This window comes from Dermacentor andersoni, chromosome 9 (genome assembly GCF_023375885.2).
Source record: "Dermacentor andersoni chromosome 9, qqDerAnde1_hic_scaffold, whole genome shotgun sequence".
Taxonomy (NCBI): Eukaryota; Metazoa; Arthropoda; class Arachnida; order Ixodida; family Ixodidae; genus Dermacentor; species Dermacentor andersoni.
The window spans coordinates 39,214,414-39,229,814 of record NC_092822.1 but is presented as its reverse complement, the minus strand read 5'-3'; the positions used below and the strand labels follow the sequence as shown (position 1 = coordinate 39,229,814).

Here is a 15,401-nt window from a genome sequence, read left to right as displayed (position 1 = left end):
GCTATATAATATAGTTTTACTATGTACTGGCAAGTATATGCCCGTCCAGGAACCCAGCCACGGGGAAGAAAGGCCACGTTCGCTACACACCTAGCCGCTTTCTTTTGTATATCCTCAATGAGAAAAAAAAAAGAATGAAAAAAAGATACCTGGTATGTAACTCATCAACGTGCTGCAGCTGTTCAGGCCGTTTCCAGCCGACCACCGCATGACACGCGATTAATGGAGCGATTGGGAAAAGGAAAAACAATATTTATTACGCACTCGAGCGGTACAGGCATATCTTCAAAGGCCGCTGCTTCGAATTTCAGCGCACGTGCTCACAGTCTACCTAATTGAAGTGGTCTATGCGGCCCGTCGTAAGCGGCACAGGGCTAGATCCACCGGTGACTCCAGGCCTAGGCGCCAGCGATGCTACCAACTCCGAAGATGCATTCCAGCAGGTGATGCTGAAGTTCTCCAAGTACTCCGTTGAACGGGCAGCCCAGACCGGCATGGAAACAGCGCACCGGCAGTGCCATAAGATACTCCAGAGAGAAGTACACGTCGAAGACGTCTTCCGCCAGGAAGCATTCACCGTCGAGGGGACACAAGCCGAAACGGGGCCTGTGTTCGCAGCTGTGGCCATCACAAGCGTCTTTGTGGCACCGACCACACAAGGTGTGCCAGCAGGGAAGCAGCACAGCGTCGGCCGCCACCACCTCGCAGTTCGCGCAGACGCACTCTGAGGGCAACGGCTGCTCGAAGGTGATGGGTTGCTCGTTCACGAATGGCCAGTCGTACGCTTGAAGGGTGTACGTGGTCGCTTCCATGGTGTAAATGTGATCGTGGAGATCCTCGGAAGACCCGGATGGCTGCGACGGAGAACCAGGTTGCCTGTCTGCCCGGTCTGAGTCGTTGTCGTCGTCTGGAGCGGTAGTCCGGTCGCAGGGTCGGCGATGGACAGATTCTCCGTTCCTCTCTGGTAGTTGTGGCTCCCTAGGTGGTTGGTGGCAGCCAAGTTTGAAGAGCGCGCCTTTGACGAAGCTAATGCTTGCAAGACGATGGGGCAATGATGGGTGCCTCACTGCATTCGTCTACGGCCAGCCGCAGGTCGTCAAGGTTGTTCGTGGCGAGGATGTGCGTGACGTCACGTCGGCCTGACTCGGACGAGCTGAGAGACGAGAACAGTGTCGCCGATGTGCACACGGCGCCTTTTATAGCCTGGTAGGCGGGGTCTCCCTTCGGGGTCGTGATTGGTCACAAGTTGTTGGAGGGAGGGTTTGAAAAATTAACCTATCTCTGGACGTGTTTGGAGCAACAATGGCAGAGAGCAGCAGAGAGAGAGAGAGTGGGACACATACACGCTCATCGTCCAAGGAGGGGTGAACATTTCCAGGAAAGGAAAATAGCAATTCATTGGTCATCTGTCAGCGCAACAACTACACAAAGAAGAAACCAAATAAAGGCTGAAGTTCACGAAGATATTCCAACTCCCTCAATTCTCGGTACTTGGGGGAAAAAATGCAAGCTGTAGTAATTGGCTTAACCCTGTCGGCATACCTCTCAACCAGCTGCTTCCACATGACAATAGAGTAAATTACTGACACCCTTTCAGCTATGCTGCTTTCAGCAAATGTCTGTAGAAGCATGGCTGCGCATTCTTTAGCTATTTACTTTTACACTATATGTTGTAAGTGCTAATAGTACAGGCTGCTTAAAGGCGGAAGGCATGTACAAACAGAAGCACCAGTCAAATATTCATAAAAAAAAGTAACCGAAACAAATAAGGTGCGCCTATATGAAGTTCGCTTATATATATATATATATATATATATATATATATATATATATATATATATATATATATATATATATATATATATATATATATGTATATATATATATATATATATACACACTTTCGCTGCCGACATCCTCGCTAATTATCATCAATCAAAACAACCGGTGCAGAAAGCGTCGCTTACATCGATTCCGACAGTGCGTGGGAACTGCGTAACTTTTCATCTGAAAAAAAAAAAAATTGAACTTCCGTATTTATTCCGATTTTTTTTCTACATTTGGACGCTCTCCAGGCTCAAAATTCATCCCTTGAGATTTGAAAGGACAAACGCGGACTTGGAATAGACCTCCATTTGATGCATCTGTATGAATGTTTATATGTTTAGATCAAATTACTCTGACCCTTTTGACTGGGGTGTTGTTCTCATTCGGTATCTTTGCCTTTATTATACCTGTACTGTGCACACCCCTCTATTCTGGAATGGTATGACATTCCTAAAAGCTGATGAATGACATGGTACAATGCGTCTCTGTCGCCTAGTGTGGGGAACTATGAAGATAGTACATTTTGGTGTGATTCTCGGAACGGCTTGGTGCTCGCTGTTCCTTTCTGGTTGGGAAAGGGGAACGTGGGGCCGCACCTGGTGACGAGAGTGTCTCGTCGAGGAGCAGCCTTGCCTGGCAACCGCGAATAATTTCGCTCGATATGCTTAACTTTTGTTGGATTCTATTGTTGTGCGCGTGGTTATATTGGCGGACAGGGACGCTTGCCCCTCCTGGTCACGTTGTAATGACCGTCGTGCAATAAAAAGTCTGAAATGTATATTGTGCCGCACCCATATAATCAAATCTTTATAGCAAATGCTTGTGCCAGCTGTTCAAGGTGGACGCGTCCTATTTGAAAACATTTATTTCTGCCGGTTCAAATACGTCTGTAATATCCGGCGTGATGCGACGCTGTTCTTCAGTTTCTCGAATATTACTGAAGGACGGGGGAATTACTTGCGTGAGAAGTCGTAGCGTCCTGGTGGCGATTATAAAATTGCAGAAATGTATATTTATTGATCCACTGGGGGGGGGGGGGGCCTCACGTTGCCAATATTGCCGAAAGAATTTCAACCACATGCTGGCATAACGCCGTATTGTACCCATTCAGCAGCACCGCCTTAACCATACCACAATGGTACACCCCCAATTATTCTGAGAGGGCATGGTAATGCTAAAGTCTATTCATCGATAACAATGCTTCGCTGGGTCAACAAGAGTAGGGCGTGGGCTATTTCAAGAACGAGAAATTTGGAGTAATTGCAAATACATTTGTGCTTCCTCCTCGGTGGGGAAGAGAAAGGATAGATGGACCGCATTTCAGGCAGAAATGCCTGTAAAAAGGACCTTTTCCGTTGAGAAACAGCTTCGCGCACTTTTTCAAGTTAATATTGCTCAACGTGCGTCACTGTGAAGAGTGAAACGGGACGGGGCTAGAGTGGGCCAGAATAATGGAGGGGGGGAGGGGGGTCCTTTCAGTTGTGCTCAGGGGACGCATTCCGTAGACAACTACCTACCGCAAGAAAATTTACAACGGGGGTACAGCGCTGCGTACTCTGTTTCTCTGAACTGTCGAAGCATGATTTGCTGTGGCCGCCGGACTACGCGTGTAAACATTGCGGCGATAGTTTGCCACAACTTCCTTTTGTTGAAGGATACCTACACCATCCGATCTGGATCAAGCTCAAAAAATAATTTGGCCATTGAGACGCCGCGACAGCATAGCTACCGCGGCATCGTTAAGTCAGCGGCGCAGAAGAAAGCCACGAAAATGAAAAAAAATGCTTATGCGAAGGAAGTGCGCTTTTGTGTCTAGCTTTGCATTTCGTTCCAGCCTGCGGTACATATTGAATGTCTCTAAGGCAAAATATGTTTTCATACAGTAATTTATCAGCTAAATAAATAATCGTTACCAGGAGGAAGTTCTTTGTTCTTTTAAAGGCTATGAATGCGAGCTCGTTGGTAAGAATCCATGGAGAGAACACTGCGCAAAATAAATACGGACAAGGGAGGAAACACGACCAGATTGATAAGGAAATTATTTTTATTGTGGCAGAAAAGAACCGAGGGCGCTTCTACAAGTAACAGCCGATAACAAAATTGTCGGTGGCACCCATGTCTTGCCTGAGTTGTTGAAGGCAACTGGTCATGGCGGAGCTGTTGTGCCGACACATTCTTGATAGACATTGAGGGTGTCACGAATGCATTTATTGCTTAGAAACATCTAGAAAAAAAAGACGTCTTTTTGGGCGAGTTGACCACAATTCTTCTTGGGTACTAGGCCCGAAGGCACACAAGAAAAAAGGAAGGAGACGGGACAGAGCGCCTGTCCCGTCTCCTTCCTTGTTTCCGGTGCGTGTTCGCGCCAGCACCCAAGAAGGATCTAGAATACTTTAGAACTTGATTGAAAGGGTAGCTTTCCTTGCCTTGTCTTTCAACATTTTCCACTGGTGTTTTCTGGCCCACCACGTCAGATTATGGCCCAGAGCATTGCATACATGACAAAGCGAGGCAGAGAGAAAAGGCGATGCGTGAAACTACTTTGGACCTCACCGCGTCGAATGTGCACACTGGCTTCTGGAACTCCATGGTCGTCAACACACCACCCTCTTGACAGCTGTCATTACCCGTGACCCCTCTGCAATCATTCCAGAAACTGCAGCGCTTGCCTTATTTCTAAAGTGCGAGTCAAGAGGGGACGAAGATAGAACATTACAGAGGAGGGGGAGAAGAGGCCGCTCCCGTGCTATGGGGTTGGGGGGGTGGGAGGGGATAGGCAAAAGGAGACGTGAGAAGGCACGGGAATGCTACCGCTGCAACACGAGAAGGGTTCCGGGAAAACTGGAGAAACTTCAGTTCAAGGTGCGCCCTGGTATGTTTCTGCTATTTCTCAAAAATAAGCACCACGGAAGTATGTCAAGCGAACAACTTACACAGGGCGTGAAGAAGAAGAGCCGCCTTGTGTAAAGCGCACTGCGGGGTCTAGGCGACACTACCGCAGCTGTCGCACATCAAATCAACACTTTTTTTGCCCGCAGCAGTAGCTTTGCGACTATGGCATCGCACGAAAGAATCTCGCGTGTATTCGCGAGATTCTTTGTGTGCTGAGCAACAGGAAGCTGTATCGGGAGTTTTTCATGTTGCTCTACAATTTTCTCGTTGGCACTTTTCATCTAGTTATACGGTTCGAGTCGTTCATTAAATTAGTTAAGTAGAATGGTCTAATTTGGTGTGATGTAAACGATCGCCCGACTATTTCCAAGAGACGGAAAATGGCATTTCATTTCAGTTTTATTTTCCATAAAGAACAGACATTTCTGGTAGGGATACCTGGGCAAAACGCTATTTTTTGACAGCTTTACTGGGCCCGGGCAACCTCGAAACTTTTAGCAGCGGCGATATTTGGGAGATGAACCAGATTTATGAAAAAACATAGCCATTAATGAACACATACAGGTGACATGCACATGTTCTTCCACATATACCCACGTATATACTAACACACACATATATACCGATTTGACTTCAACAGCTCATAGATATGCCAACAGTAAAATTATTTTATCCATATCCAACAATAATGTAGGTTCGAACTAAAGTCGAGATTGAAAATAAAACCACTTGTGAAGTCTGCATTGCATGCTGATAGTTAACAGTATCATAAAATTATACATGTTTCGCAAATATTCTTTAAGCTGTTTCAAACTAAAGCCCAATGTATGCTTGTACCTGTTTAAGATACTAGGTAAATTATGTTCCAGGGTTTGTAACTTGTAGTTCGTGCGGAAACGCGACGGAAAACAAAAGTCCTTGTTTCGCGTGCATATGTTACTTAGTGCGGGTATTACTGATGCTGTGTGTGTAAGGAAATCGTGAAAGCAGCTAGCCGAAAAACAGAACGAGTGCAGAATACGAAACTTGTACATGTGATGAGAGGCCATGATCTTATAGGTCTGCACTGCAACACCAGTGTGTGCTAAGTGCGGAATGTTTGCAATGCATCGAACTATTACCTTGGTTCGGTCCAGCTACATTTGCATATGTTTAATGTTGTTTAATCTATTGAAGCAAAAGTTATTGCGTGTACGCAATGGTCTTTTAGCGCTATTTCTGTGCAAACGAGCTACATAGTGTTGTACGTTTAATAAAGAAATAATTTGACTTTCTTGTACTGTATTCGTTTTCTAGCAGCACCTTCGCGCATTAACGATAGTTCTCAACCAAATTCTTTTTTTATTTCTTTTGCTTTGTATATTTAAAAAGTAACGATGCCTAATACTCAAAATACATATAGTTACCATTGGTTAATTGTTGCCCGCATTGTTTTCACAACACCGCGTAACAGAGGGACCGTCCACAGTTTTTTTTTGTCAAGTTCTTGCATCCCAGAAGTGTAATATATTTATGCATTCTATCCAGCTGGTGACCAAATGAAGAGTTCTCTTTTGTTTTGTATTCAATATGTGTTACACGTAATTTTTCTCATTTCTACACCACACCTATAACCGTCATAACACCGACTGCTGACAAATAATAATAATAATAATAATAATAATAATAATAATAATATTAATAATAATAATAATAACAATAATAAAGAAAAGTATGGCGCCTTCGCTCAGGCAAAAGCTCGCCATATATACGGGTCTGGAGGAAAACTGCAAAAACATAAACGTGATAGCGACAAGAAAAAAAAAAAAGATCGCGCGGTTCACGTTGGCCGTGTGTCTGTTTGACCTTGGAGAGGCATAGTCAAAACCTTCCCGAACCAATAGCAATACCTGGAAAACCTATTTGCACGCCGACTTTAGAAGCTGCTTCTTCGAGATTTCACTTCCCAGCAAAATGATGTACCTTTTTTTTACGAAGCATCATGTTGTGGAACAGGCGCGAGATGTCCTGCTTTTCTTTATTCTGCATATAATATGTCGTATGAAGCCGCTTCGTTGTGCTACAAGTTTACCTTCGTGCTTCCAGAATCTCAAATCTTCCAGCATCCGCCATCGTCGTAGCGGTCGTCGTATGAAAATGCTCTGTGGTGCACACCAAACAGCCAGACCAACCGGAGCAACCGTCAATACCACCTGCCCTCTTTGATGCATCGCTGTATGCCAACTAGACTCCGCCGAAGAGAGGCGACTCTGCTTTATCGCTTGTGGCTAGGGGTGGCTTTCACGCAATCTCACTCATTTCTCATTGGAATGGCCGACAACGCTCTCTGCAATGCCTGTCTTTGCGAAGAGACGGTGGAACACATTCTGTGCGACTGTCCTGAATATAATGTTCAGCGACAGTCCCTGGCATCCGTTCTAGCGCACCTTGACACTAGATCATTGTCCCTTGAAACGATTTTCACATGCCGCCGACAAGAGACATCGCAGCTGAAGGCGACGAAGGGACTACGTCGGTTTTTGAAAGAGACGGGATTGGACAAGCGGCTGTGACAGTGATATGACGTACCGCGCAAGAGTGATGGACTCTAACGGATGATGTGTGTGTGCTGTGCTATGTACTCTCTCTCTCCCTTCCCCATCTTTCAACGCCCCCATCCAGCTCCCATGTGTAGGGTAGCAGACCGGTTAAGCTAAACTGGTTAACCTCCCTGCCTTTCCTTCTCCACTTTCCCTTCCTTTCTTATGAAAATGATTGCGCAGTTAAAGACTACAGCCACGGAATAGGAAGCCTTTAAGCCTCTTGATAGCGCAAGAAAAATACCGCTAATGAAACTCGAGCGGTAATATACGTTTCAGTAACTGGCAATTGCGGCTCGACTGTAATCTCTTTTTGCGGAAAATCAAATTATTTTCAATATTATGTTCATAGATATAAACTAAAAACCTAATCGATGCATATATGTTTGCAGCAAAAATACTCCTATGCAGTTGGAGTATATGCACCGGCCTTCATAAAAAAATATTCTAGTGCGTTTTTATACATAAACAACATCCTACGAAAATACTGCCCAGATTATTCAGTAACGAGCGTCTGTGAAAAGCGTTCCGCTGTGTACCAAGGGTTTCCTGTCACCGCAGCAGAGACATTAAAGACATGTTACTGCGCTCAAATGTCGACCAACATCATTCCCGCATAATAAAAGCATGTTGTCGTCCCAGGTTCAAAACCTGCAGGCACCTTCAAAGTGAAAAAAAAAATAAAAGCACCACAAATTGTTATACATACGAAGTGTAGCTTTACTTGTACAAATTCGGATGTGATTTATATGCTTGAATGTTACTTCTGTAAGAAACAATATATCGATGAAACGGAAAAATCAATGAACGTCAGACTAAACAGGCATCGCGCGGACAGAGCTAAAAAGCTTTTCAAAGCGGTTGCGGAGCATTTCAACCAACATTGAAGAACCTAAACTCTACATCTTACAGTCAAATTTCTGTTCTGAACGAGAAATAAAATAGAGAGAATCATACGTTATCCATAGGTTCACGACATTGCGGCCAAGAGGCATAAATGTTTCAAAGGGAGCTTTAGGATCTGTACGCTTTGCTAAATTTCAAGTTTAGGCAACAACAATTGGTTTGGCTGCTTTGTGTTCATTTTATCCTTTCCATTTTTCCTCTTTCATTTATTAATTCCATTTCAGTACTTTCTTTTTCATATGCTTTATTTTCACGTGCAGCGGTTTCTGCCGCGCCATCTATTATGTAGTTCAGAGACATGGTAGCCCACGAATACCAACGAAACAGGCAATAGAGGGCTGCTGCGCACGCCGTTGGCACTTCGGCTGACAAACGGCCGTTGACACGCGGCTGACAGATGGCCGTGTTACCAGTCTTGTGCACAGCACTCCTTCTTCCTCAATTGTACGCCATCGCCGCTAACACACCTTCAATCGTTGCCACACCCACCCACCTTACCCCCTCTTCCCTTTAGATGAACCGTACCTATGTGTGCTGTGACGAGGAAAGCATACGTCGCCTTGAAAAGGACAAGTCTGCTTGTCGAAACGTTTGCTTTCACCTTGTTCTCGTTTTGAGCATCGTCTTTATTATCCATTTCCCGCATTTCCCTGTTTTTCCTAGACATCAACAGGGCATTTGACACTTTTAGTCACGTTCATGTTCTGCGAATTATGTTTGAACTCGGAATGTCTGGCATGTCCTTGCGATGGATTTCTGAATTTTTACTAGGTCGTAAAGTACTTGTTCAGACGGGTGAAGGAAATAGGGCTGAATATCTTTTGTCAAACAGGGACTACAACAGGGAAGCCAACTCAATCCTGTTCTCTCTAACTGCGTCATGGCAGATTTACTAAGAAAACTGCAATCACAGTTAGCATTTTCACGCTTTGCAAAAGATGTCCATATTTGGAGATCTGGGTGGAGTCAAACAAAGCATAAAGGCCACCCATTGGCCCTGGACACAATGAAACGAGATATAAGTTTAGTTTAAAAAGAAATTCGAGAACATCTTCATATATTGCGAAAAAATAATTTTATAACTCAGACGTCCAACATCCTCCATGGCTGCTTATACTTCCGAAAATCGATTTGTCAGTAGACGGAACATTGTGGAAAAGAGACATCTTCATTCAAGCTGCTCAACAACTATCACTTTACCAGATATATATGCGGTATTCAGGATACAGACAGGTCTACAGAGATGGCTCCAGTACAGCAACCTCTTCAACTTCGATCAGCATTCATTATAGCGCACCTAAATAAACAAGAACGATTTTAGTTACCTTTTGCGACTTTGTCCACAACGGCTAAACTATTCGGAATTCTATGTGGGATAAAATTTATAACTTCTGCAAGAGATGCCTAAAATGTGTAAATTTCAGCGATTCATAGGCGGCTCTAACACCACTGTGCAGCACAAAAGAAAAACAATCACTGATAGCATAATTTACGAGACACTTAAAGACCTCACAAAGGCAAGCAATGCGAACCATGAAATAGAATTCCAGTGGAAGCCAGGGCACTGTAACATTTTTGGCAACACAGCCGCCGATGAAGTAGCATGACAAGCGCACCTCAAAGTTGATGTTGTTCTGCTACCACTGTCGAAGAATGAATCTTGCTGCATTTATAAGGACAATGTCTTTCAAGATGTTTAGAAATACGTGGTTTGACCCGAATTCTCAGAGCTCGGATTTATATGCTATGGATCCATTCGTTGAAATCAAATTTTCATTGTCCTTACACAGAAATATGGAAACCCTTATTATTCGATTAAGGGTCGCTCCTGCCTAAACAAAACATTTCTCACATAGAATTGGCCATGCGGAAATTTCCGAATGTGATCGTGCATTTGCAGATGAAGATGCACATCACTTCCTTCTAGATTGCACACATCACGGCACACGAAGACACAGACTTAAATCAACCCTAATTACATTAGGCGGCAGACCTTTCAGCTTAAAAAAGCTTTTGGGTCCTTGGCCAACAACGGCCTTTTTCCCTGTGAATGTGTCGTTAGCTAAGGTGAAGAAGGCTATTCCTTTATGTAAAGAGCTCGTACTAGAAAAATTAAGAAAGAGCATCAACGCGGCTGACGTAGGGTCTTTGAGTGTATTCTTTACTGTAAAGACCCACAAGGAATCTGTTCCGTTCAGGGCTATTGTCACTGAGAAGCGCTCCTGGCCAGGCATCTTGTCAAGGTATCTGCAGAAGCACCTTAGTACCAACCCGTTAGAAGACCCTTTTCTGGTTAAAAATTCTGCCGAGGTCATCGAGTATTTATCTGGCTGTGATGTCTCGTGTCAAACGAGGTGCGCTTTTTCTATTGATGTAGAAGACTTGTTCTACTCATTGCCTCATCCTGAGCTTTTCTGCGCGGTTAGAAGTCACATTGAAGACACGGGACTAGTGGCCTTCCAAAAGATGACTGGGTTATCAACCGACAATTTTTAGAGCTAATATCCTTTTATCTCTCATCCACTATTATCACTTGTAATGATAGCTGTTTTATCCAAAAAGAAGGAGTGTGCATCGGCTCTTGCGTAGCTCGACTTTCAAGCGATATGTTGTTATCCAGTGTTGACAAGCGCATTCAAGCGTCCCTTTACAATGCAATCATGCTGAAAGATTTTAGATATGTCGAAGATTACGTCGTGGTAATGAATGCGACTGATTCTCAGGATTGGGGTAATAGTATGATCAACATTGTCGATACTTTTGCTAGCAACGCCTTTGGAGTGAAGTTCACGCACGAGCTGCCGGAGGATGGTCGCATCCAGTGCTTCGATGTGTGTCTTATCTTTCACGGAGCGTGCGTGTGCTGGCAGTACAAGACACGGTCGCAAAAAACAAATTCTTAGTTATCAATAGGTCCGCTCCAAGCTCGTAAAAAGAGCTATAGCTAAAAACTACCACCGCTCTGCTAAAGAGAAGGCCTGCGAACATCAAGTTCGTGAGAGCGTCAAAGCCCAGCTAAGGTGTATGGAGAAGGCTGAGCTCCAAGGACACATCGTGGCCTCGGTGCTAGAGAGCCGGATTCGCGAGGTAAAAGTTGGTGGGAGGTGTAGGAAAATTTTTCGAAGTCTTTTGTATCTCTAATGAAAACGATTATTGTGTCAGTCCTCCTTCTGTTGTGCTCGGGGAAAAAGAACTTGATTATCTCTCGGCAAACGTAGGTGTCGAAACAGCTAGGGAGGGCGGGATATGAGCAAGATTGTACTTGATTGATGTGGAAAAATGTGTGGGCATGAAGCCCTGTTTTCCGTGAATAAAGTTCAGTTGAAGTCCGGCGTTCGTGTTGTCCTTTTGTTCTCGTCCGTGTTCACTTGTGAGCTGCAACGATGTTTCATAATGCCAATCACAACCAACTAGCCCAGCTGTCCATTCTGAGGAAAGGCGACGCGAGAAACTAGTTTGGACCCCACCCCGTCGAACGTGCACAACGCCATCTGGAACTTCCTGGCCATCACCACATCACCACCTTGACAGCTGTAATTATCCGTGACCCCTCCACAATCATTGCAGAAAGTGCAGCGGTCACCCTATTTCTAAAGTGTGAGTCAAGAGGGGACGCAGAGAGAACATTAGAGAGGAGGGGGGAGAAGAGGCCCTTGCCATGCAAGGTGGGGGGGGATAGGCAAACGGAGACGTGAGAAAGCAGGGAAGCGCTACTACAATACGCACGACAGTGGTCGCGGGAAAACTGGAAAATGTTCGGCACAGTACTTTTCTGCTATTTCTCAAAAATGAACACCACGGAAGTATGTCAAGCGGACAAGTTACGCAGGGCATGAAGAAAGAGAGCCGGATACCTAAAGCGCACCGCAGTGTCCAAGCGACACTACGGTAGCGGTCGCACATCAAATCAACACTTCTGTGCCCGCTGCAGTAGCTTTGCGACAATGGCACCACTCGAGGTCGCGGATATGATGACGACAGCCGCCGTACCATTTCGGCAGGGGCGAAATGGAAAACGCAGTTCCACTTAGATTTTAGAACACGTTAAAGAAAACCTCGGGGTCAAAATCAATCCGCAGGTCGCCACTATACATCGTGTTTTGTACTCGGATTGTGCTTTTGGCACGTACAGCCAAGTAATCCAATTCAAGTTTAATGCTTCTGTAATGATGTGATGTTCTATGCGAGGCAATGAAATACTGAATACCCCCTGGGGTGATGAAATATAGCGCACAAAAATGCCTCAAGCAAGCACCTCTTGCTGTGCCTTCTGTACTCAAACAAACTGCAATGGTGCACGCAACGTAAGGTTTAACATCAACTCGCCACTCTGGTGTTGAACTAAACGTTGAAGAAACTAAGCATTCGCCGCCAACATCACCGCTAATTATTGTCAATCAAAGAAACCACCTCAGAAAACTTCACTTACATCGATTCCCGCAGTACGTGGGATCTAGATAATTTGATTTTCCTCAGTTGAATTGTTTCCCTTTTCCCTCCGCATTTTTTCCGGAAGTGTTTCTGATACGTACTCATTTCCGCTCGACAGCCCGTGTTTAGCTTTTATTATTCCTCATTAGCGAAGTATGTGAAGTCGAAACATGGAAAAGACCAAGGAGAAACGTCGCACCTGCATCGATAAAGACAATGGCGAATGCGCGTAACGTACCTCTAAAATGTTGGAGACAGTGTCGGACGAACCTTTCGCGAAAGCATTCTTTAACGCGGAAAACGCGTATACGCTCACTGCCACTGCTTATGGTGTCAGACGGGGACGATGTATAAAGCCAGTTTCTGCTAGTTTTTGCACGCATTGAATCTATATACCGGCAAGTATATACCTATCGTGTAGCCAGCCTCGTGGCATAAAGGCCACGTTCGCTGCACTCCGAGCCGCTTTCTATTGTAAATGCTAAATGAGAAAAAAAAATAATGAAAGAAAGAACACCTGGTATATACCTAATCAACGTGATGCAGCAGTTCAGACCATTTCCAGCCGACCACCGTATGGCACGCCAATAATCGGGCAATTCGGTAAATGAAAAACAATATTTATTACGCACTCGAGCGGTACAGGCATATCTTCAAAGGCAGCTGCTTCGAAGTTCAGCGCACGTGGTCACAGGCTACCTAATTGAAGTGGTCTGTGCGGACAGTCGTAAGCGGCACAAGGATGACTGATCCACTGTTGACTCCAGGCCTAGGCGCCAGCGATGCCACTAACTCCGAAGATGCATTCCAGCAGGTGATGCTGAAGTTCTCCAAGTACTCCGTTGAACGGGCAGCCCAGACTGGCATGGAAACAGCGCACCGGCAGTGCCATAAGATACTCCAGAGGGAAGTACACGTCGATGACGTCTTCCTCCACGAAGGTTTCACCGTCGAGGGGACACCAGCAGAAACGGTGCCTGTGTTCGCAGCTGTGGCCATCACAAGCGTCTTTGAGGCACCGACCGCACAGCGTGTGCCAGCAGGGAAGCAGCACCGCATCGGCCGCAACCACCATGCAGTTCGCGCAGACGCGCACCCAGGGCAACCGCTGCTCGAAGGTGATGGGTTGCTCGTTCACGAATGGCCAGTCGTATCCTTGAAGGGTGTACGTGGTCGCTTCCATGGTGTAAGTGTTATCGTGGAGATCCTCGGAAGACGCGGATGGCTGCGACGGAGAACGAGGTTGCCTGTGTGCCCGGTCTGAGTCGTTGTCGTCGTCTGGAGCGGTAGTCCGGTCGCAGGGTCGGCGATGGACAGATTCTCCGTTCCTCTCTGGAAGTTGTGGCTCACTAGGTGGTTCGTGGCAGCCGACTTTGAAGAGCGCCTTTCTCGAAGCTAGTGCTTGCAAGACGATGGGGCAATGATGGGCGCCTCGCTGCTTTCGTCTGCGGCCAGCCGCAGGTCGTCAAGGTTGTTCGCGGCGAGGATGTGCGTGACGTCACGTCGGTCTGACTCGGACGTGCTGAGACACCAGAAGAGTGTCGCCGAGATGCACACTGTGCCTTTTATAGCCTGGTAGGTGGGGCCTCCCTTCGTGGTCGTGATTGGTCACAAGTTGTTGGAGGGAGGGTTTGAAAAATTATCGAATCTCCGGACGTGTTTGGGGCAACAATGGGAGAAATACCGGCAGCAGAGAGAGAGGCTGAGAGAGATGGACGCCCACCGTCTTCGTCGAAAGAGGGGTGAACTTTTCCAGAGTAGGCAAAGAGGAATTTATTCTTCATCTGTGAGCGCAACAACTAGACAAAGAAAAGAGACGCTGAAAGTTCAGGAACATATTCCAACTCTTAATTCTAGGTACTTGGGGAAAAAAAGAATGCGAGCTGTAGCATTTGGCCTACCCTGTCCGCATACCTCTCAACCAGCTGCTCCCACCTGACAATAGACTGAGTTACTGACACCCTTTCAGCTATGGTGCTTTCAGCAAATGTCTTTAGAAGCATGGCTGCGCATATTTTAGCTAGTTGCTTGTACACTATATGTTGTAAGTTCTAATAGTACAGCCTGCTTAAAGGCGCAAGGCACGTACAAACAGAAGCACCAGTCAAATATTTATAAAGAGAAGTAACCGAAACAAATAAGGTGCGCCTATATGAAGTTCGCCTATATATATATATATATATATATATATATATATATATATATATATATATTTACTGTCGCCGCCAACATCCTCGCTGATTTTCGTCAATCAAAGCAACCGGTGCAGAAAGCGTCGCTTACATCGATTCCGACAGTGCGTGGGAACTGCGTAACTTTTCATCTGAAAAAAAAAAATTGAACTTCCGTAGTTACTCCGATTTTTTCTACATTTGGACGCCCTCCAGGCTCAAAATTCATCCCTTGAGATTTGAAAGGACAAACGCTGACTTCGAATGGACCTCCATTTGATGCACCTGTATGAATGTTTATATGTTTAGATCAAAGTACTCTGACCTCTTTGACTGGAGTGTTGTTCTCATTCGGTATCTTGGCCTTTATTATACCTGTGGACATCCCTCTATTCTGCAATGGTATGACATTCCTAAAAGCTGTTGAATGACATGGTACAATGCGTCTCTGTCGCCTAGTGTGGGGAACTATGAAGATAGTACATTTTGGTGTGATTCTCGGAACGGCTTAGTGCTCGCCCTTCCTTTCTGGTTGGGAAAGGGCAACGTGGGTCCGCACCTGGTGACGAGAGTGTCTCGTCGAGGAGCAGCCTTG

The 15,401-nt window shown here is 45.5% G+C and overlaps 2 protein-coding genes across 2 annotated transcripts; both read right to left on the bottom strand.

Moving 5' to 3' along the window:
- Positions 1 to 398: 398 nt before the first annotated feature.
- LOC140213314 (TNF receptor-associated factor 6-A-like) lies at positions 399 to 812 on the bottom strand. The gene has a single exon (XM_072284523.1). It carries the CDS (start codon positions 810 to 812, stop codon positions 399 to 401), a length of 414 nt encoding a protein of 137 aa, XP_072140624.1.
- Positions 813 to 13,404: 12,592 nt separating this feature from the next.
- Positions 13,405 to 13,818, bottom strand: LOC126527632 (TNF receptor-associated factor 6-A-like). The gene has a single exon (XM_050175443.2). The coding sequence runs from the start codon at positions 13,816 to 13,818 to the stop codon at positions 13,405 to 13,407; it is 414 nt and encodes a 137-aa protein (XP_050031400.2).
- Between the last annotated feature and the right edge of the window lie 1,583 nt (positions 13,819 to 15,401).